Raw genomic sequence first — 22,709 nt, forward strand, 5'->3', positions numbered from 1 at the left:
TCTGAAAGTCGAAGTGTTTAGGTATATTTATATATTTTTTTCCATTGGCTTTCTGAAGGAGATGTGGGAAAAGTGTGGTTAGTTGGTGGTGATGACAGTATTGAAGAAGAGAACTTTTTTCTCTTATGCTTCTGGTATCAACTGATACTATAATATTTCCTTGAGGAAATATGGTTCATCTTTTAAGTACTAAAGAGACCATTTTTGGTCAGGAAAACATTTGCTAATGTCATCAAAAAGTCTTCAAAATGAAGTTTGAGAAGGGAGAAAAAAATTCCGGTTAAATAGTAAAGGAACATCCCATAGAGTAAAATTATAGTGATGTAGAACGAGGTTAGAAAAGGACTTGTCTGTAATTCACAGGCAAACACAAAGAACAAATGCTAAAGATTCCTGAGTTTCTGCATAATAAGTGACCCTAAATATCTTGACAAAAGTAGAGTGAATACAGTCTTAGAGATGCCACTGAGAATTGGTGAGAGGGGTTCCTGACTAGGCATTTGAGTTGCTTACTCAAATGTGTTAAGTAAGCATTCTTCATTTAAACCTTACAGAAATGCTAGGAAGTAGGTGCATACGGTAATTTATCCCCAGTTTTAATGAAGAAACTGAGGCTGAAGGAGTTTAAGTATTTGGAGCTAGTAAACAGCTTTGGTTGAGTAACATGACAATGATGTAACTTTTTTGTTTACGAATTTATTCTTTCTCTCACATGCTATGGCTATCCCAGCCTTGGCTTCCAGGATTACAGTGAGTGAGCTTGCTCAGTCTCATTACCTCCCTCACACAGAATGCTAGAGAATGAGTCATGATTACAGTTGGCTTGAATCTGTTTTGCTACTCTATTAGCCACACGACAGTGCTGCTTTGAACAAAATGGAATGAAATACAGCAACAGTTATCCTCTTCTTCCAACTTCTGATTTTAGCAGTTGTATAGTTAACTTTACTAAATTATCATCAATTTACATAATGTCACTCATTTTGTTTTTCATGGTCTCCCTGCGTCTTCTCTCAGTTTCTTCCATCAGCAAAGCCAACTTAAGTTTTGTGTAATCTCAATGGAGTGCACCTATAGCACCCCTTCTAGTTTTGTATGTATTTGTCTGTGTTTCTCATTTTATCTTCTACTGCATCCCCACTGCCATATGCATTCCAGCCTTAATGAATCATTTACAATTTCCCAAGTGTCTAGTTCATGTCCCTTGAACCTTCTCTGCCTGGTATTCATAATGTCCCCCCTGGAAAGCTTCCTCAGGGCAGAGTTAGGTACTTTTTCTTTGTGTATTGATTTTCTTTAAGTATCTCATGATTTTTGGTTGTCTGTTGATATTATGAATGAAGGTTTAGGTTCTAGACTCTAGGGTAATTAATGTAGGTAACTTGAGTATGTTTCCTCCATCTTTGTGTAGATTTCATTACCCAGTAGTCCCCTACCTTGAAAGGGTTGGGGGGATGCTGATGGGGAGCCCTGTGTATGTGAAGGGTGTTGATTGTTTTTTTGGATTTAAATGCATTTGCTACCTGTGGCCATGTAGCCATATAGGAATGGAAAGTGGATGGAAAGAGCTGCGTAGTTGTGGCCTTTCTATTCCTATGCAGTCTTTGCTCTGTGCCTATTTTGCTCAACCAGCTCTAATCTTGGAGCCTCTCTGGAGCTCTACCACAGGATGGCACATACAGCCGTTTAAGACTTCTCTTGTGTTTATTCTTAGGTTGCAGCTTCCTTTGCTCTTGTATATTCATCAGCTCTGAATAGATTTAGTACCCTTTTCCCTATCATTTCAGTGAGGGAGAGTAGAAAGGAGGAGACAAATACACTTGTCCATTCGTTTTGAAATCCCGAGCCAGAGGTTCTGTTGACAAATTTGAACATTTCTGATTTTAAGAATTGAAACAAACTTACTTACATTAGTGCATTATGGATTGTTTCCCAAGTATTGATAGAATAGTTTAGAATGTTTATAGGATATGAAATTAGTATAATGCTAAAATACAAATCATCTATTTATGAATAAGTTGTGTTCTAAAAATAGGTATAAAGCTTTTTAGAGCAAGGAGAGCTGAAGATACCCCAGATACCTGGTCAGGAGAGGATTGTGGGGAAGGTTCCAGGCATTGCCATTAGCTACTAATTGATAATTGGGGCCAGAAGCAAGGTAACTCTGCTCATGAGATGTTGTTTACATGCTAGAATTGGAGGAAGTTGCTTGTTTCCCAGTGTAAAATTTGCTAACTTTAGGTTGTCTTCCTTGATATAACATTAAGATAAAAGCTCTACTACTTGTGGCTTACTAAAGAAAAGTACTGTGCAGTGGCTGTATAGTTAGACTGAGGTTGCAAGTTGTGTTTTATTTCAATGAATGATAAAAGAATAATTTGCCATGTCTTCTAATAAGAGTGAAAATGAATCTATATGCAACATTACTGTTATTAATTCATTTTGGGAAAGTTAATTGCAACTGTGTGGTTCAGGGATTTAGTGCAAGAAGAAGAACAGTTGATGGAAGAAAAGAAAAAGAAAAAAGACGACAAGAAAAAGAAGGAAGCTGCTCAAAAGAAGGTAGTATATGTATAAACTAATTATATTAAGCAGTTTAAACATAGATTAAAAAAGAAAATTACTCTTATCGGATTATTTAAAGCATTTGATTTAATGTTGTAACTTCAGTGGAGATTCATTTTAATATTTACTGTCTTTGAATATGCATTAATAGTAACTTGTTAAGTGTGTACAATTTAATGCATAGTTATTTGATTTTGCCAATAATTTTTCTCGAAGGTAAGTGCTTTGCATAGGTCTTTATTTTTCGATTAGGTGCTCCTAGGTTTTCATAATACATCATTTTATAGTGAGAAGAGCGTGGAATTTGTAGCTGCATAGAGAGGCTTTGAAATCAGGCTCTCCCCCATAGCATACAGAACAGTGTGGCCGTCAACTTTATTTAGCCTCTCTGGGCCTTAGTTTCCTTATGTTTTGTAAAATGAGAGTTGAATAAAATAAGATAATGTAATACATACACATAATAGAAAATAAAGTAATAAAGGAAATAGTAATAAACATAATAGGAAACAAAGTGTCAATTTCCTTTTCTCTTTTTATTTAGTACCTGGGCTGATTTTTTTAATTTGAAGATTATGTTAAGATATTTAAAAATAAGCCTAAGACATAATTGCTGCAAAAGATCTTTAACCAATACATTAATCAAAAACTGTAATCAAAGCAACACAAATTGCAGAAAAATAAAAGATGCCTGTAAAGATTTTTCCAAATTAATACTAGAGGCTGATGACAGTTAACTGAGCTAGGCATTCATCTCCTGCTACATCAACGTTTCAGGGACCTTAAAAATGTTCTAAAAGACCCAGTGACGTTACTGTTCCATTTCTGTATTCTAATGAAAAGGTATGATTTTAATTTTTAATATATACCTTTTTTGTGCTAGGAACTGGATATAGACTAGAGCAACATAGTTATCTCCACACTATTTAGTAGGGAAAAACAGGATACAAAACTATGGCAGGTAGGGATCTGTTGAAGCACAGAGAGAAGTGCTTAACTCAGCCTGAAATGGGGTAGAGGGACAGGGAAGTTTTCTTAGAATAGAAATTAGCCAAGTGAATAAGGAGCAGAATGGAAAATGATTCCAGCAGTATAAACTGAGAATTAAGTGTCTATAGCCTGTATGTGTTAAAGTATGGGTTTTGATTGCAGGGGGTGGTGGTGGGAAGGAGCCAAGTGTAGAAGTGTCGGGGTGAGACTGGAGGGGTTGGTCATAGCTGTTGGCACTTCTCCCATTTTGGCCATCGGGTGTTGGGGAAAACACCAAAGACATTTTAGTAGAGTGACATAAAAGTTTGTATTTTAAAATTGTATTTAGAACCTTGGCCAGTTGTGGAATTGGATTGGAAGGGGTAGAAACTAGAGACTGCGATATTGGTGAAGGGACTATTAAAAGAATCCATAGAATTTGTTGAAAGGATATGAAGGGAGAGTAAGCTAGATTGACTTTTAGGTTCCAGAGTGAATGGCTGAGTACATTTTGGGAGCAGTTAACCAGGTTAGGGGATACACAGAAAGGGGAAAAGAAATATAATTCAGTTCTGAACTTGCAGGGTTTAGGGTGTGATGAAGCGAGTAAACTGGGGAAGAGCAGAGTACAGAGCACTGTGGAGGATTAAGAGTGATGAGGATGAGTTGATTTAATAGGTGACCCTTGTTGTCGGCCGTTTGTTAACTCAAGAGTGATGGGAAGAGATGCATTGGTAATTGTCATAGGGTTTGGAATAGACTCCTAGTATAGAGTTTTGGCATTGATAATGCCTTAGGCCTCTGTCACAGGCCTGTTGGTATAGGATCGTCTTTGCAATTTGATCAATCTTTGCTTAGGATTTGTTATGAAAAAGTTGTGTCCTCTGTAAGTCTAAGGTTGGGGGAAGGCTTATCAGACTCTTGTTCCGTGTGTGAAGGCCAGTTACTTAATGAAAAGAGCCTCTAAGAAACTTGAGATATATTGAGGAAGATGCTTGAGTATACTTTGTGTAGAATCATTAGTTTGGCAAGCATCTGAATGATGCATTAGGCCATGTTGATCCCTGCTTCTAAGGAGTTCAGGATTTAGCTGCTAAGTCAGGATGTATGTGAAATGACTAGAGAAGAGGCCTTAAGTTATTATATAATGAAGCATGTTTATTTGGAATTTATATACTGAGGAAATTCTAAGAAAGAGGAGTCCCTCGAATGATTTCTTTAAATAGTGTTTTTTTTTATTGAGGTATAATTGGCATATACAACGTTTTAGTAGTTTCATTTGTACAACATAATGATTCAGTATTTGTGTATGTATTGTGAAATGATCACCCCAGTAAATCTGGTTAATCATATCCATACCTAATTGGAGAATTTTTTTTCTTGTAATGAGAACTTTTAAATTTTTAAATATTTTATTTTTAAATATGTAATGTGAGTATAATTTTTAAGTTGTAACATATACAAATAAATGACTCTAATTGTTAAAGTTTACCTTTATATTCTTTATAACCAAATCTAAATCACCAAGGCAGTGTCTTTAACACACGAATGATGATTTTCGTGGCGTTTGGCCCCTCACAAAATCTGAAGTGAGTTCTTCATACTGTTTACCACTCCATCCCTGCCTCACTCACTGTAGGGTTCCAGGCTCTCACCCCAACTATGTCCCACTGGAACCATCATCAGAGATATGGTTCCATAACCATTAGAGAGATGGGGAGGTTTTTTTTTTTCCCCCTTTCTTTTGTCAGATCTTCAGCATTAATAGGGATTCCTATGTATCCTATAGAAAAAGTGATATCTAGTGATTGAACACAATATAAAGGAATATTTAATATCTCTAATAAATGTTAAGCTTAGTAGACTAATGCCACTGTAAATGAGACTGTTCTCTGAATTCTAGATAACCAGCTTACAACTGAATTTGAATACAACCCATTGGTGAAATGAGGACAGCTGGTATTTCTGTAGGCTGTTACCAAATAGCTCTTTAAAAACAAAATAACAGGAAAAATATCCCAAGTTGGCACACTTATAGCCCATATGATATATTGTGAGTCACAGGAGTTTTAAGATAAGTTTCCTGGAGCTTGTCTTTTGTCTGTAGTAGGAGCCAGCAGGTGTATCCAGGTAGGTGACAGAGATCTCCATAAGCTAGGGAGACAGGCCCATTTATATAAATGTTGAAACATGAATTCACTATGGTAAAAACAATCTGTTTTATGTAATCTATGCACACTTTGAAAAAAACTATATATTTTTGTTTCTGAAAAGACTTCAGATGCTGTTTTAATCCATTCATTTTATATATAAGGAACACAAGCATTAAAATGAGTTAAGTGTCACCATCAGGGTGACAGAACAGGAATAGAATTGAAATCTTCTTATTCCCCTAGGTTTTCCAAAACTCGGTGCTATGGCTTTATCCTTTTGGTACAGAACATTATCTTATACTTTTACTTTATTTTTCACCAACTAAAGGTGAACTTTAAAGCTGGAGATAATATGGTGGTTTTTATAAGGCATTTAATAAGTCTTTATGCCATGAATACAGAGAACAGATTTAACAGTCCTTAACTGTGGTCTTTTAAAGAAATTTAAATTCAGACCAGAGTTAATTTCTATTTTAAATAAAAAACTAGATATACAACTCCTTATATAAACAATTAGACACCAAACAAAGCTCACTGCACTATTTGTACTATGATAGTTTTTCTAATTTTGTCTGTTAAATATCAATTTAAATATTTAAATTCCTTAAAAAATTTTTGACACAAAATTACATGGTTTTTATTTTATTTCAGTTCCATACATCTCTAGTTAATAATAGAAATCAATGGATGACTTTTTATTTTTTGAAAAGCCTTCTATTTCACATCTAAGAATTATGGCTATTTGCTTACCTTCTGATTCTAGGCTCAGAAAATAATTTGATATAGCACAGGAATGTAGTTTCTGTACTTAAGAAAAGGGTAACAATAGTAGTAGTAGGTTGTTATCATGGATTTATCGCTAGGTTCTGTTTTTAGAAGAAATTTCTAGATGGACTCTTGAGGGAAATGTAGTGAGGAGGAAAAAGGAGGATGAGAAATAGGTTAATTATAGAGGGATCATTTAGTATAAACTTTACTTTAAACATGTAATTGTAGTTCCTAGAAAGCATATAATGGTTGAGGGTTGGAAGGAGGCACCAACACAAATTGGGATCTTTCGGTTGAGAATGTTTAAAAGTCAGTGTTCATGGATATTTTTGTTATTGTGTTAAAAGCTTGAAGGGATTTTTATAAAAGGCTTTGTGGATTTAAATGTACTTATTTCGAGCTTAAATTAGACTTACATTGTAGAAAACTTCCAATTTCATTCCTCCTTTTTGGAAATTTTAGTATTTACTAGTTATGTCTCCCAAAGGCTGTTTTGTTCTGAGACTAGAGACCATATTCATCAGTCTAAGTAGCAAATTTTCTCAGTAACCCAAGTGGTAATATAACCAGGCCTGGAGCATTGTACTCATCAAGGGCAGTTAGGTATTGTCTTTACAGTCCTGGCCCTTATTTAAGCTTACTCTTCTCTTTTCTTTTTTTAAAAATATAATTCAGCAGACCTGGGTTCTAGACAGTGTGCTCCTTGCTGAGAAATCACAGAAAAGATCTCTAACCAGTAATTATCTCATTTAAAATAAGTGAATCAAACTATTAATTCTTTAGTCCTTGTTTTAGCTTCTAATGCCTGGCACTGTTAAGACATTTTAGATGATTAGAAAAAGAGGAAAAAAGTAGGACCTGGGAGCTGGGAGTGAGTTTGAGTCAAGTTTGTGAGAGGAAGGAGCCAAAGCATGGGTGAGTAGGGCACGAGGGAATATCTGTTGAATGCTTTCTGTATGCTAGGCACTGTCCTAAGCGTGCTCTCTTTTTTTTTTTCCCCTAAGCTCTTTATATGAGTTCAGTCCTTTTAGCCTCACAACAACTCTGAGGTAGGTGTTTTTGTTCCTGTCTTATAGATGAGGAAACCAAGCTTTAGAGAAGTTGACTAATTCTGACCAAGGTCACACTGTAAATGGTGGGGCCAGGAGTCAAAGCCAGGCAGTCTGGCTTCAGACTCTGAGCTCTTAACCACTGAGGTGCACTTAGGGGTCGAGGAGCTGGGAGAAGTGGTGCAGAGCCTGACAGAAACAAAGCACCTGGCATGGACCTGGCATGGGTGTGTCTGCCACTTGTCTGATGCCTTCACTAATAAACTGAGGCAATAGTGATAATTGCTTGTGGAATCACAGCTCAGGTTTTTTGTTTTTAAGAAAAAAATATTCAAAATAGAAATACTTTTGCTTCTCAGTTTGCCAGAATTCTTTAATTCTGTTGTACAAGATCCACAATGATACCTCACGTTTGAATAGTATTATTTATCCAGAAAAGATCTTTTTATATTTTACTTAAGCCCTACAATAGCCCTGAAAAGGTAAGCAGAACAGTTTTTTTTTCTCCTTCTCCATTTGAGGGATTAGGAAACTGAGACCCAGAGGGTTTAAATGACAAGGTCATTTAAAAGTAAGACAAAACAAACAAAGAAAAACAGTTGAAGTTAATTTTAATATATTTTATATAACCCAGTATATCCAAAATATTACTATTTCAACATGTAGTCAGTATAAAATATTATCAATGAAATTATTTACCTTTTTTAAAAATACTGAATAATAGAAATCTGGTATGTATTTTGTGCATATCACTTCACACTAGCTCTGTTTCAGTGGTCAGTAAACACATGGGATAGTGGCCACCATTTTGAACAGTGCAGACAAATATTCTTAAAATCACTGACCACACTTGGAAAATTCTCTTTTTAATAGTTTGAGTAGTATACAAGTTCCCTGGACCAACCAACAAAAACCTATTTGAACGAAATGGAACTCTTTCAGTTCCATTTCCTCCTAATCGGGAGCTCTTGGGTTCTATTACTTATATTCTTTCACTATATTAGTTGGTGTTCTGATGGGTGTCCTTCAGACACTCCTTTGAGTGTCCCCTGGTGCTGTTCTCTGTAGGTGACACAATACTGAATGAGGTGGATCATTGTTCTCAAGCAACATGAAGGTTTCTTTCCCAAAGGAGTTGGCATAGTAGATATCCTTTATGCTGTAAGGCCTAGAAGAGCAACACTGTATATCTCGGGGTTTAGTAATGTGGTCATGGTTTCTATGTACTGTAGCCTAGTTTCCTTTGGAAGTAAACTGTGGAAGAGACCAGGTGAGTTAAACAAAAAAAACCCAAAACAATGCACAAAACAGCACACAGTCTGTTTTCAACATGCAGAATAATTTCCGTGTTTATTTTTTGGGTTTCAGAAAATTATGTTATCTTAATAGTTTGACACGATGCTTGTAATACTTGGAAGTATTCAGATACTGAGTTCTCTAATAAGACTATTTTTCTATTACCAGATTTTAAAAACAATTTCTTCCAGAAATAAATGAAGTGTTCAAGCTAGTTGACTGGTCTTTTGCCATTGTCCTTCCATCAATTTTTTTTTTTTTAATTTTTGATCCATATAAAGTAAAAGATGGGCCTCCATTATTTTATGTGTCACTAGTGCTCTAAAACTTGGTAAAGTACTTCAGTGCCTAGATCGACTCTCTGGCTCTCCGGGGAAAGATTAATGTTTGGTGTGGCTTCAATATTATGGTAATTGCCATGTAGTTCTTTACCATATAGTTTTATAATGATATAATTTTAAAAATGGTGTTTTTGGTAACAATTTAATATGACTAAGCAAAATGAATTATCCTGCCCTATGACAGTTAAGAAAAGCTTTATCTTCATTTAGAAGCAATTCCTGGTTATTTAGTTACTAATTATTCAGTCTTCCCTCACCTCCCTGCCTATCCTTGTATCTTTTTCTTTTAGGATTCCCACACAGTTGGGCATAATCAAAAAGTTGATTTTCATTTGTGGCCTTTGTCTGTAATCAGTTCTTTTTGAGGCCCTTGAAGTTTGAGCCAGCCACCTTGAGGCAGTCCTACTGTCCTCAAGCCCCTCTCCCTGTTGTGTCAGAGACAGTGGAAGTAGGGGCAGGCATGGGAAGCAGGGCCCATGTCAGTTTAACTTCAGGACACAGTCGTTTTAATTGAATTGTCAGATGTGTCAGAAGTGACAAATGTTTCAAAATTTTTCCCACCCAAAAATACTTAAAAGTTCACCATGCTTAACTGTAGCAGCCTAACTTCCAGGAGTTAAATGTATTACTAATTTGGCCAAAGAAGCTTTATGCAGCTTTTCTTCCAGAAAACTTAATTCATGTTTTATCATGTGATACAAGAAAATTTGAAGCCCTTTAAACATTTGAAAAACTCATTAGATGCATTAAAGGTAAAGGTGACAGTTATATAATTTTAAAACTAAATGAAGAGAAGTTCCATTTATCATTATTATTATTATACTGTCATACAATGGTGTCTTTTCTGCTTTGTGACTGAAGCATTTCCAGAATTTTTTTTTTACTAATAAACACTGTGTCAGGGACAATGGGGCACATCTGTGGGAAAAGCATGCTTTTTTTGCATATCTTTTCCTATGCAGTTCATCTAAATGACAAATTCCTTATTTAATAAAAATGTGTATGTCTTATGTAATAGTAATATATGAGCATTTTATCATAACAATCCATTTCTTTCAGTTTCATATTTACATTGTTTTTGTTTGTTTTTATTTTAGGCCACTGAACAAAAAATCAAAGGTACGTTGCTTAAAGCTATTTTTTATTCTTTTTTTCATTAAAGGAAGGTTGTTGATGTGCATTTTTATTCACCTCCAGGATGGGAGAGAGAAGAGCATGAAAGGAACAGGGGGTGGGGACAGACTTCTTCAGTGACATCACCGTGGAGTCATCTTTTGGGGTTTATGATTTATTGTAGCATATATTAATTACCACCTTAAAAATATACTGTTTCGAGACCTACCTTACATTTATCTCCTAGAATAGTGGTGTTTACCACTTCCTAACATACTTCCTTGATTGGAGTCTTTGAGCACATGTGCCTTTCCTTCAGTCTTCCATCTAAAAGTCTTCTTGTCTGGAGCTACCTCTAGGACTTTATTCCTTGTTCTCTGTATAATATTGTCCCCCACTCCTTCCTGTAGGCAGACTGACATCCATTCTATATTATCACTGAGAATAGTAGATTGCTAACATTATGGTTAGGTTGAACAGCCCCCAGTACATGCCAAGCAAAAGACTTCCGGGTGGTAAAGAAACAGGAACCTAATTCCTCTCAGATCCTGAATCAGGAGTTCTTCACCTTCCCAGGAGGTGACTACCTGTAATGAAAGGTGTAGGGCTCTCTGATGCTGAACTTGTTAGGCCTAAAGATTCTGAATTTTTACGTAAGCTATACCAAAAGTATAATCTCTGCATTTGGCTGATACTGCACTCAAAACTGCTTGTTTTTATTAGAGGTTAAGGTAAGGCATTGCTTTTTTTTTTTTAAAATAAATTTATTATATGCGTTGGGTTTTCGTTGCTGCGTGCGAGCTTTCTCTAGTTGGCGGCGAGCAGGGGCTACTCTTCATTGTGGTGCGTGGGCTACTCTTTGTTGCGGCGGCTTCTCTTGTTGCGGAGCACGGGCTCTAGGTGCGTGGGCTTTGGTAGTTGTGATGTGCGGGCTCAGTAGTTGTGGCTCGCGGGCTCTAGAGCGCAGGCTCAGCAGTTGTGGCGCATGGGCTTAATTGCTCAGCAGCATGTGGGATCTTCCCGGACCAGGGCTTGAACCTGTGTCCCCTGCATTGGCAGGTGGATTCTTAACCACTGCGCCACCAGGGAAGTCCAAGGCATTGCTTAAGGTAACATTTTTAGGTGCAGTTGTATGAGAGTGAACAAGAACAGATAAGGAAGACCTTTTTGAGGTTGTGAGTCTTAAAGATGAGACAGCTGGTCAAAGAAAGAATGAAATGGCAGAGGGATCAGCATGATTGAAGGCACAGAGACAAGACATAATGTGATGTTATGTGCATTGGTGGTATTCCAAGAGCATTAAATACCTAGTGATAAGTGGTCAGGGTTGAAGGGTTTTTTGAAGGAGGTAGGCAGGGGCCAGGTCAGAGAGGGCCTTATATGCTAAATGTACTCAAGGAGCCACTGAAGAGCTTAAGAAGATGGTGACATCATTTGTTTTTTCATTCTTTTAAACCTAGCAATTACTTACATGGAAAGTTTTGGTTGAAAGATGGGCAGGGATTTGAAAGATGGAGCTAACAGAAAAAAGACACTGGGCAGAAGAGGCAGGTGGACAAGAAGAGGGAATATTCAGAGAATGAGTATAGGGGTGTTAAAGGGAAGGGGCCGAATATAGGCATAGAGGTAGGGGGAACCAGAGGACGGACTTCATGCTGCTTAAAGAGTGGAGAGCTAGCAAAGGTTCTTGCATTTAGAGGTCATGGTCATAAGCTATGCTTTAAGAACATTTCTTTGTCAGTTGTGTCTAGTGTCACCAAAAAGGAGCAGTACCAGAGAGAGAAGAGAAGGAATAGGGTAATGAGGATTTGAACTGAGGTCTTGACAGTAGAGGTAGGAGATGGATGACAGATGTTTGAGATGTAATTGACAGGATTGGCAACTGGTGAGATCAGAAGGTGATATTGTGGCTTTGAATTTGGATGTCTAAGAAAGTTACAGGGATGTGGAATGATGTAGGGAGTAGCACTGCCAAATTAATTCAGTAGGAACGTGGGGAATTCCCTGGCAGTCCAGTGGTTAGGACTCTGAGCTTCCAGTGCAGGGGCCACAGGTTCCATTACTGGTTGGGGAACTAAGGTCCTGCAAGCCTTGTGGCGTGGCCCCCCCCAAAAAAATTTTTAGTAGGAACATGACCAAATTAATTTTCTTAAAATTCCACTTTTCTCACACCACTCGCCTGGATAGGAATGTTAAGTTGTTCCTTGTTGCTTTGCTTCAAAACCAAACTCCTGGTTGACTTTCAAGTCCCGCTTTAATCTGACCTCCCATGATCTAACCAGCTTGTTTCCCGTCACTCCTTTATACTTTTCAGATCATTCTTATCTTTTTCATGTTCATTCCTGTTTGTTTCTTTTTGATCCCATTTCTTAGCCAAGGATGCCTTTCAGCTTTTCTAACGCTCTCAGAACTCATCTTCTAGTGGATCTCTCTAACTGCCCTTGATCCTTCCCTTTCCATTTTCTTAGGATGTTGTGATGTGTATTAAGCTTGGGGCACTCACTTATATTCTATCTTAGATTTTTGACTGGTCCATGGATATTTGTTTCTTCAGACATGACCTTTGAGTACCTACTGTTTATATCCTTTCCAAATGTAAGTCATTCTTTTACATCCATACATAAAACATGAACATATTTGAATCTTTTTTAGATTTTCCACAATTCTGAGAATATTAGGCTGAGTATATGAAAGTCACTTCAAAATGCTTTATGTTGTTTTGCCAGCTATTTTACTCACTTCATCCTTCCTTTGATGGCAGCTCCCTTCATACTTGGTCACGCTTATTCTGATTCATGAAAATGTATTTATTTTCGTGGTGTGTACAATATATGGTGTTTATGGCAGTGATTAGATTATAAATTTAGCAGGCTTGTGGTATGGGTTTGGCTCACACCGTTGTTTTTTTTACTAAACTTTATTTTGGAATAATTTATGACTTACTGAAAAGTTGAAAAGATAGTACAGAGAGTTTCCATATAGACCTCACCCAGTTCCCCATTATTAACATCTTACGTTTCTGTGGTACATTTGTCAAAACTAAGAAACTGACATACGTTGGTATTACTGAACTCCAGACTGTATTTAGATTTCACCAATTCTTCCATTAACTTTTCTGTTTTAGGATCCAGTGCAAGGTAATTTGTTTAGTTGTCATTTCTCCCTCATCTCCTATGGTCTCCACACAGTGTTTTTATTGTTATCCTTTAAATTTTTAATTGATTGCCAACATTTAAAAATTAGGAGAATTCACCTAATTCATTCAGGATTATAGTTTATACTGTCAGCATCATTTTTGTCTTTCTATATTATAGGGTCTATATAAAGCCCAGGTTTAGTCACATGTGGCTCTTAAGTACTTGAAATGTGGCTAATGTGACTGAGGAACTGAATTTTAAATTTTATTGGACCACATAGTTCTAGAGCCTTCTTGGTTGTTAAGAGTCAAGATTTTAGTGCTCAGACTGCATAACTGGTTAGGCCCGGCACTCCCTGTAGAATTCTGCCTTAATGAGCTATTTCTTTTTCTAAGGCTACTGCCATTCCCGATTAAATAATACTTGCTGATGTTGCTCTCATTCAGTGGTGAAACTGTATAAAAGCTGGATTTTTGTAAGGTATCATAAATTAAATTCTTGACCAGCTTTCTTATATGAAAACAATATGATGTTTATTTCTTGGTGCAGTGGACTCATGCGTCATCTCATAAAAATGTGGACCATTATAATGAGTGACATAATGAAATTTCTGAAAATTTTATTCTTACCTGTGACTTGAACTTGGAAAAACTGTAAGGAGCATAGCTATTTGAATGTTTGGATATTTGAAATTCCTTTCTAAAATATGTATATGATGAGTATCTCTTTGAAACAGCAGGGGAATGAAGCACTAAAAAAATTATGGTGAGGTATAGGAACGGATGGGTATCCTGTGGACCTATACATTGTAAAGACAGGGAAGGACTGGGAACTCTATCAAGAATAAACGTCATTTTTTAAAAACAGCTTTCCAGCTCTGACACTGGCTTGTTTTGGAAGCATACTGATTGTACATTCCTTGCAAAAGAATAAGCACTGTTAATTTTTGACAGCTAATACTTATTTTTCTGTCTCTCTGTATCATGCCAGTGCTTTCTTCAAGTGGTTTCATAAGCAAGCTAACTACAGAGACTAGCAAACCCTAGAGCTCCTAAAGGAGGTGAGGGGAGCCTGGGATGGAAGCAGGAGTAGAGAAAATTTGATACAGGCATTTTGTTTTCTGGTGATCACATAGGGAAGCATAGTTAATTGTGGCTATTCTCTTTCCGGATTAATTAAAAACTCATGAGAATTGAATCAACATTTAAAACACATTTTTGTTCCTGCCATAGTTGGAAACCATTATTTGTATTCAATTCTAGCCTTTCTGTTTTTCTATCAAACACAATTTCATTACTTAAATCCATTGATCTAGGGAGTGATCAAAATATTCAAGAGCTGTTAAATCAGCTGCATGTCACATCATATTGGAGGCGTCAAGATATAGCTACTCTGTAGCATGGACTGTGCTTTATATTTATATTGTGCTTGATTATATTTCATTAGTCAAGGTGAGATTCTAAATATTTAATTACTAATAGTGAATGGGCACCAGTGATTCATAACACTGTACTGGAGCAGACCTAAGATCTTAATGTGCTAAGAGTAACTCTTAGCTATTGAATTTTGGGAAATGTGTGGGACCCAGCGAAGGCACCAGGGCAGCAGCCTGGGAACTGTGAGACTTAACGCAGTGGATATTTAAAAACTAATACAGGAGTAGGGCTTCATCAGTGTGTACTAGCACAATATAAGCCTGCATTTAATCGTTTCAACAGCCCTATGAGAGTGGATAGTATTATCACCATTTACAGGTAAAATCAAGATTAAGAAAGGTTAAGTAACTTTCCTATTGGTTATGCAGCCGATTGGTGTCTGAGTAAGGCTTGGACTACTAACCCTACTGGGCTCTACTGCTTCTTTTTCTTTGAAAATATCCCTGTAGTTAGTTACGTGGAAGACAGAACAGGAGAGCTACACCATTGCCCATGGTTTAATAACATGCAATGAATGAACTAAAACAATGCATCTTTTAAAAATATTACAGAAAGATCTTCTAACAGATTTTATAGTATTTCCCTGTTGACTGAGCACAAAGAAATAAATAAAAAATTGTATTACCAGCAACATTTTTTGAATCAGAGAGATTTCGACAATTTTGTGATGTGTGAAGTGGTTGACTTTTCAGGAACCATTTAACATTCATGAAATATTTATTGTGTGCCCACCCTGTTTGATGCACTGTTGTGGTCACTGCTGTGCATGAACAAAACAAACTCCAAGTCCTTGTCCCCAATGTGTTTCCATTCTCATCTTTGTTTTAAATGTTTTTACCTGTGATCTCAGCTTAGCACTCTGTTTTCTCCATGAGATCATAAGTTTCTCAATCACAAAGCCTCCTACAATAATGAAATTCAGGAACTTTGGTGGCCTGACAAAGGATCACTGTACTGCATACAGGAGAAAATTGAGGCGCAAATAGATTGTGACTTGAAGCACATTGCCTGACCTTACTCACATAATGGCACATGTAGAAAATGACATTTGTGGGGCTATTGTAAACGGAAGAGGCTGCTCTCAGCTGAGGACGACGATCTAGAGAGTCTGGTCACCTGGACTCTGAAGTGCTGCTCCCCTCAGCATCCCTCTAACCGATTCCTGGCACACAGGTTGGAAAGGTCTGCTGTTAGAACCGGGGTTCAGTTCAGTGTTTTTCTCCACAGTATGCATGGTAGAAACATGACTTTTGTACCACAGGCAGGTATTAGGTAATATTTGGAAGACCAGGTTCTGATTCCAAATGTGCCATGATAGTACTTTGGCTTTATGAGAGATTTTGAAGGCAAATGGGTACTGACCTCTTTGAAGAAGAGGAGGTTGTTACTGATTAAGAATTTACTAATGGTGAATGTGTTTCTATGAAGATGTCTTTGAGCTGTGTAACAAAAAGATTTCTAACTATGCACTAACGGGAAGGGGGGAAATGGGCTTCTACTTCCATGGGAGTCAATAAAAAGTACTGTTTTTAGGTATATCAGAGTCACCATTTTTCCTTTTCTCCTACTGAGAAAGAAAAATGATTTATATAGATTTATACATGTAAATCTAGATTTATGTACTCAGGAGGTTATGAAGAATGCTAAGGACCTCTTTTTGTTTTAGGTAAGAACCATTTTATTTCTACCAAATGTAGATGTGTTTTGCTTATAAATACTAATAAATTATTAAAATAAGTAGAAATTAAAGATTTTGGTGAATTCAGATGTCTGATGAGACTGGAGCAGGACAAAGGAGACAGGAAATAGATATGAGAAAAGCAGAGATTACTGCAGTTAACAAAGTAAACTATTGTCAAAAACTAGATTCAGAGACTAATGAGCCTATAGTTGTTGGAGGCATCGTATGGTTGCGTCCTGAGCCCTGAGATACTCTGCTTGGGCAACAATTAGGTCTTCAATTTCAAAGAAAACAAATCAGGAGTCTTCTGGTTTAAATTTTGGAGTAGAAGTCGGGATGGATTCGCAAGAATAGCTTTATCAGTTATAACCAGGTAAAAGAAAGCTCCAGACTAGGAAAAAACACATGATATATCATCTTTTTCACTTTTATATACTTGTAGTTCTAATTAGAATAGTAGCTGTGCTTCAGAATGCTTACTGAGAGCTCTCTCTCTCAGTGCCAGTAGGCTTAGCGAAAGTTCGCCTGATAAAATGTTACTTAAAGGCAGCATTTTGCCAGAAGCGAAAAGCATTGATTCATCTAATAAGATAATCCTGGAATTTTTGTGTAAACCAGGCATAGTGGTTAAAAGTCCAGTCTTCTGAGTCAGATAAACTTGGATTTGGATACTCCCTTTGTAGTTCTTATCTCTGTGACCTTGAGCGAGTACTGTAACCTCTAAACTTCGGTTTGACTCTGTTAAAAGGAGATAATCCAGGTTACTTAATGTGGGAATGAAATGATATATAATATAGAACATAAGTCACTGGAGGGTAGTTAATGCTGAGTATGTGATAGATAACTTATAAACGCTGGTTAGAAAATTTTGATTTGTAGCTTTCAAAGACATTAAGCCAGAATTAGTCATTCCTTTATCTTTGGAGAGTTTGATTTTGCTCTTATAAGTAAGATGAAAATGTATACTAGGAGGAACATTAGTTTGGGGGTCAGATTTGGTTTTAAATTTTAGCTTCGCCATTTACTAGATGTTTAGTCATGGGCAGCCTTCTTCTTCCCTTAGTTGCCTTATTGGTAAAATGGAAGTAATAATTCAAATACATAGAATCATGGTGAGGATAAAGAGGTATTAGATAAATTGTGTGGCATCCAACTGATACTTGGTAAATTGTAACTCCCACAACTGTGGTTTTGCAGTATCCTAGCAACCTTTTAGTCCATTGAAACATCATATTAGCAGTTTCCCCAGTCATTTCAGAGTTCCTCCTCACCCAGACGATGACTGGCTTTTTCCTCTCATTAAAGTAGAACCCAACCCAGCATGGGTGAATCACAGTGCAGTGTCTCTGCCACAGTGCAAGGAATATGTCTTGCAACATAAGAATGGGATATATTATCTTTATAAATCTGTCAGGCCAAAATTGGTATTTTATTGCTTTAAATATAAATCAGTTTGTTTATTGATAAAATGGAGTATCATATGTTTAATTGTACTTTTTTGCTCTTATGAATTGCCCATTATTCTCTACCCATTTTCCTCTTGGGCCTAGAGTTTTTGTTATCTATTTACATGAGCTCTCTGTATAAGAAGCTCATTAACATTCCATTTAATGTGTTTGATGCAAAAATTTCTAAGATTATGGACTGTATTATATGTTTGAGGTTGTTCTGAGGATGAGATACCAGGTAGAAATATCTAAATATCAGACCCCATAGGGGGTACATATGCAGAAGATGCAAATATATGTTTAGAAGAAGGAAAGCAAAATTAAATAACATTTATATTCTTAGTTTAAGACTCCGGTCCTAAACTCTAGTGACTCTGTTGAATGCTTTCCTATGTTAGGTTTAGCAGCCTTAAACCAAAACAGTACCTTTTCCCCTTTGGTTAGGGAAAATTGGGGGGGGGGCAGTGGGAGGGGGGTAGGGAATGGATCCCTTTAACTTGTTCCAAAGGACAAATATTTTCCAGTTTGCCTTTTAATTTGGAATAAATATATACACACAGACACCTTTGAAAAAATAAAATATACTGCATAATTTTATTTGCTCAAACTTAACAATTTTTACTCTTTGATTTCTTGACTCATTTTTATGCTGAGAAAACCTACCGTTTATTCAGATTTTAGAAAAAGTTTTGCCTGTGCTTTCTGAAAGCTTTAAAAAATTTTAGCATTGTATAGTCTAACTGTTTAATTTATCTGAACTTCATTTTTATATATATTTGGGACCATTTTTTCTAATTAAAAAAATCAAATTAATCAAAAATTAAATTTAAAAATTCCTTTATTATATAACTTTTGCAAACCTTTTTTTCCCCCCAGTGTGTTTGGGACGTTTTTTGTTGTTCCTGTGACTAACTTCTAGTTGAAATTGTTACGTATTATCTTTTGTTTTGGACTCACAAATGGAAGTCAGAAGCTCTGTAGATGTTGCTACAGTATCTAGTTTTCAGAATTTACTCAGAAATGAGAACCACGTGATATGTGCTTTTAAAAATACAGATTCTGATTTAGTAAATCTGTGAGGCTTGAAGAACCTGTTTTTGTTTTAAACACATGCCCCATAGCACTTTTAATTAAATAAATTTGGGGATCACTTCTAGAATTGTTAGTTATGAAAGAGGACTTGAGGGCAGTCTGACTTTTTTTTCCTTTTTTAATTTGATTTTTATTTTATATTGGAGTATAGTTGATTTACAGTGTTGTGTTAGTTTCAGGTGTACAGCAAAGTGATTCAGTTATACATATACATATATCCATTCTTTTTCAGATTCTTTTCCCATATAGGTTATTACAGAATATTGAGTAGAGTTCCCTGTGCTATACAGTGGATGACTTTTTTTTTTTTTTTAAAGCACGTGCCTCTGCCTGAAAAATAAATCTTTCATCATCCCACTTTTCTGCATCTCACATATTTGGACAAAATTTGATGGACAGATTAACCAAGATCTTGGGAATACCATATTGTGAATATTGTATGGTATCCTCTAGCTCTTAAAGAAGATCTGTACGTTAGAACAGATGTACCTTGCCTAAGGTGTTTTGCTGAAGAGCAGAATTGGTTAATAGGGTGGTTTCATCCAGAAATTCATTAATGAAGCTCGGTGGAAGAATTTACTCAGTCAGCTAAACCTAGAGGATTGTAGAAGGACAAATCAGCTATGTTCCTCTTTGTGTTGGTAATTTAAGATGGGAAATTTTGGGTAGGAAGGTAAGAGTTCCTTGAAGAAGCAGAGCTAAGACCCAGGAAAAGGTATATTTCTGATTTCTCTAGGATTTTTGAACATGCCATTTGCTGTTCTTGGTGCTGGGACCACCACGTGGAAAAAGGAAGAAGAAGTAAGAAACCTGCACTTACAGAGCACATGTAGTGTAAGGCAGGGGTCCCCAACCCCCGGGCCTGTTAGGAACCGGGCCGCACAGCAGGAGGTGAGTGGCAGGCCAGGGAGGGGAGCTTCATGTGCGGCTCCCCATCGCTCGCCTTACTGCCTGAACCACACTGCCCCACCCCTATCTGTGGAAAATTGTCTTCCACGAAACTGGTCCCTGGTGCCAGAAAGGTTGGGGACTTCTGGTGTAAGGAATGCCTAAGAGTTTTATGGGAGCGGGGAGGGGATGTTGTCATAAAATACTTCTAAGATTAGCTGAATAGAGGGGTAGTGGGGGGTGATTAGTTGTTTCCTAGGAAAGGTGGTAGACAGAAAGATTTTCAAGAAAGGAATGTCATGAAAGAGCATGATGCCTTTCAGAGAATTGGAGGTATTTGATGCAGAAGAGGAGATGTGTGTGGATGTAGCAGGATATGAATCTGGAAAAGTGGTAGATAGGGGTGGTGCTAAGGACTTTGCATTAATTCTGAGAGCACTTTAATAATATAGATAATATGGGACAGAGAGATGATAGATTTGGGGAGAGTGAAAAGGGCATGGGATGAGATCAGCACTTAAGCCAAGGAGACCAATTAGGTTTTTGCAAGATGAAATTGATGAGGGCCTAAATCACAGCAGTGACATTGGAGATACAAGGATGCATTTGGATTGTATCAAGGAGATAATTAATCTATTGGACCTTTAGACTGACTGGACCTAAAGGGATAGGGAGAATTTGAGAAAGATGTCCCTGCTTTAGTAATTAGATAGATAGTGAGACCGTTTACTAAAATAAACAACAGCGCTCCTGCTTCTCTGGCAGTTGTAACTTATTCTTGCCATAACTTCTCTTCTTCTGTCTGCTATTTAAACCTATTCGTTAGGTCTTGCCATTTCTTATTTTACAACTTCATAACTTCTTTTTCTACCTGTATGCTGAATCCTAAATCCATATTTTTAGTTCAAACTTTTACTAAATTCTAGAACCATATATTCAGTAGCATTCTTATAGCAGTGGTTTTCATAGTTTACCCAAGGGCACCTGAGAGGCTTCCTGAAGCTTTCATGAGATCCACAAGGTTAAAACTATTTTCATAATAATAGTAGAAAGGCTTTGTCTAGCTACTTATTCTCTCATGAGTATATAGTGGAGTTTTCTAGAGGGTACATAATGTGCAAGTCACAACAAATTGGATGCAGAAGTAGATGTGAGAATCCACCTGCCTTCTGTTAAGCCAGATGTTAAAGGGATTTGCAAAAATGTAAAACAATGCATACTTTTTTTGTTTTGGAAAGTTTTTTTCAAAAAACATTTATTTTTAATATATAACGGACTTTCTTAATGAGTCAATAAATATTTTAAAATTTTCTTTGTTTAAATTCCTAGGATGGTAAATATCTGTAGATGTAACCCACATAAACAAAAAATTTTTGGTGTTCTCAGCAATTTTTTTAAGTGTAAAGGGGTCTTGAGACCAAAAAGTTTGAGAGTGGCTGTCCTATAGTAATAACAAACCTAACAATTAAACAAACAAAAAAAAACTAAACTCATTTTCACATACTTCCCGAATTTAGTTTTTGTCTTCTATTTCATATCTTAGTAAATGGTACTACTGTCTACTTGGATTCCAGGCCAGAAACCTGGGGTTCATCCTAATTCCTCCTCCCTTTTTTTACCCAGATGGTAATAGTAATCACTAACATTCATTGAGTACTAACCATGTGCCAGGTACTGTTTTTAGGTCTTTACATCTATTATCTTGTTAAAACCTCACAAAAACCCGATGGGTGTAGGTATTAATACTTGACTCTGTTTTACAGATGAGGAAACAGGTACAGAGGGGATAAGTACTTTGCCCATGGTCATGTAGCTAGTAAGTTGCAGAGCCAAAATTTGAATCCAGCCAGTCTTTTGAACCTTTACTTCTTTGTTCTGGAACAGTTTATGTAAGATTGATATTATATATGCTTCTTGAGGATTTTCTTTACATACTCCCTGTAAAGTCATCTGAGCCAGGTGCTTTTTAGGGAGGTAAATCTTGCAGGATCTTTCAGTGTCCTCTGCTGTTATTATTCCATAGGATCGTCTACTCTTCTGTGAGCTCATTTTGGTAAATTATATTTTACAGAGCAGAGGCTGGAAAACTACAGCCTGCAGGCCAGATCTGGCCCACTGCCTGTTTTTTTTATGTGAAGTTTTGTTGGGACACAATCATATCCATTCATTTATGTGCTGTCTGTGGCTGTTTTTTTGTGCTACAGCAGCAAGTTGAGTAGTTGCAACAGAGACTGTATGGCCTGCAAAACCTAAAATGTTTACTATCTGGCCCTTTACAGGAAAGATTTGCCAAGCCATGTTGTAGAACACTCAGTTTAGCTGGGTTTTCTGTTTTATTGGTATAGATTATAGTATTTTCTTGTCTTTACAGAATCTCTATATTTGAAGTTATGTCCTTTCTTCCCCAGTACTGTTTATATTGCTTCTTTTATTTCCATTGTTTGGGATTACGAAAATTTTGTCTGATTTATTTGTAACAGTGTTAATGTTGGTATTCCATCTTATGCTGTGCCCTACAACAATTTAAATAGCATTTAATTTAGAGATAAATATCTCTTAAAAGTATGCTAGTTAAAAAAAAAATGAAGAAGTATGCATGGTAGTATTGATCAAACTATGTGATCCTGATTGATGATTTCATAAATTTCTCCACTTCTTCTATGCTAATTAATCTGTTTTTTTCTGCTTCTTCTGGGATCAGTGTTAAATAATTCCCTCCTCCAGTTTTTCCAATTATTTAATGAGTTAAGCCTTAAGGAATATCTTAATTTTAGAA

General features: G+C 36.5%; 1 protein-coding gene across 7 annotated transcripts in view; it reads left to right on the forward strand.

Annotated features, from left to right (window-relative positions):
- TNRC6A (trinucleotide repeat containing adaptor 6A) overlaps positions 1 to 22,709 on the forward strand; it is a 96,408-nt gene that overhangs the window by 19,906 nt on the left and 53,793 nt on the right. For all 7 annotated transcript variants that reach the window (XR_003793140.1, XM_029220643.1, XM_029220645.1 and 4 more), the window contains 2 exons: positions 2,475 to 2,562; positions 10,236 to 10,257. Coding sequence is in view for 6 of the 7 variants with exons in the window: in XM_029220643.1 (XP_029076476.1) it covers positions 2,475 to 2,562; positions 10,236 to 10,257 (110 nt within the window). In the remaining variant the exon portion in view is untranslated. The remainder of the gene's footprint in view (positions 1 to 2,474; positions 2,563 to 10,235; positions 10,258 to 22,709) is intronic.

This window comes from Monodon monoceros, unplaced genomic scaffold (genome assembly GCF_005190385.1).
Source record: "Monodon monoceros isolate NGI ecotype Baffin Bay Population unplaced genomic scaffold, NGI_Narwhal_1 Super_Scaffold_13, whole genome shotgun sequence".
Lineage (NCBI taxonomy): Eukaryota > Metazoa > Chordata > Mammalia > Artiodactyla > Monodontidae > Monodon > Monodon monoceros.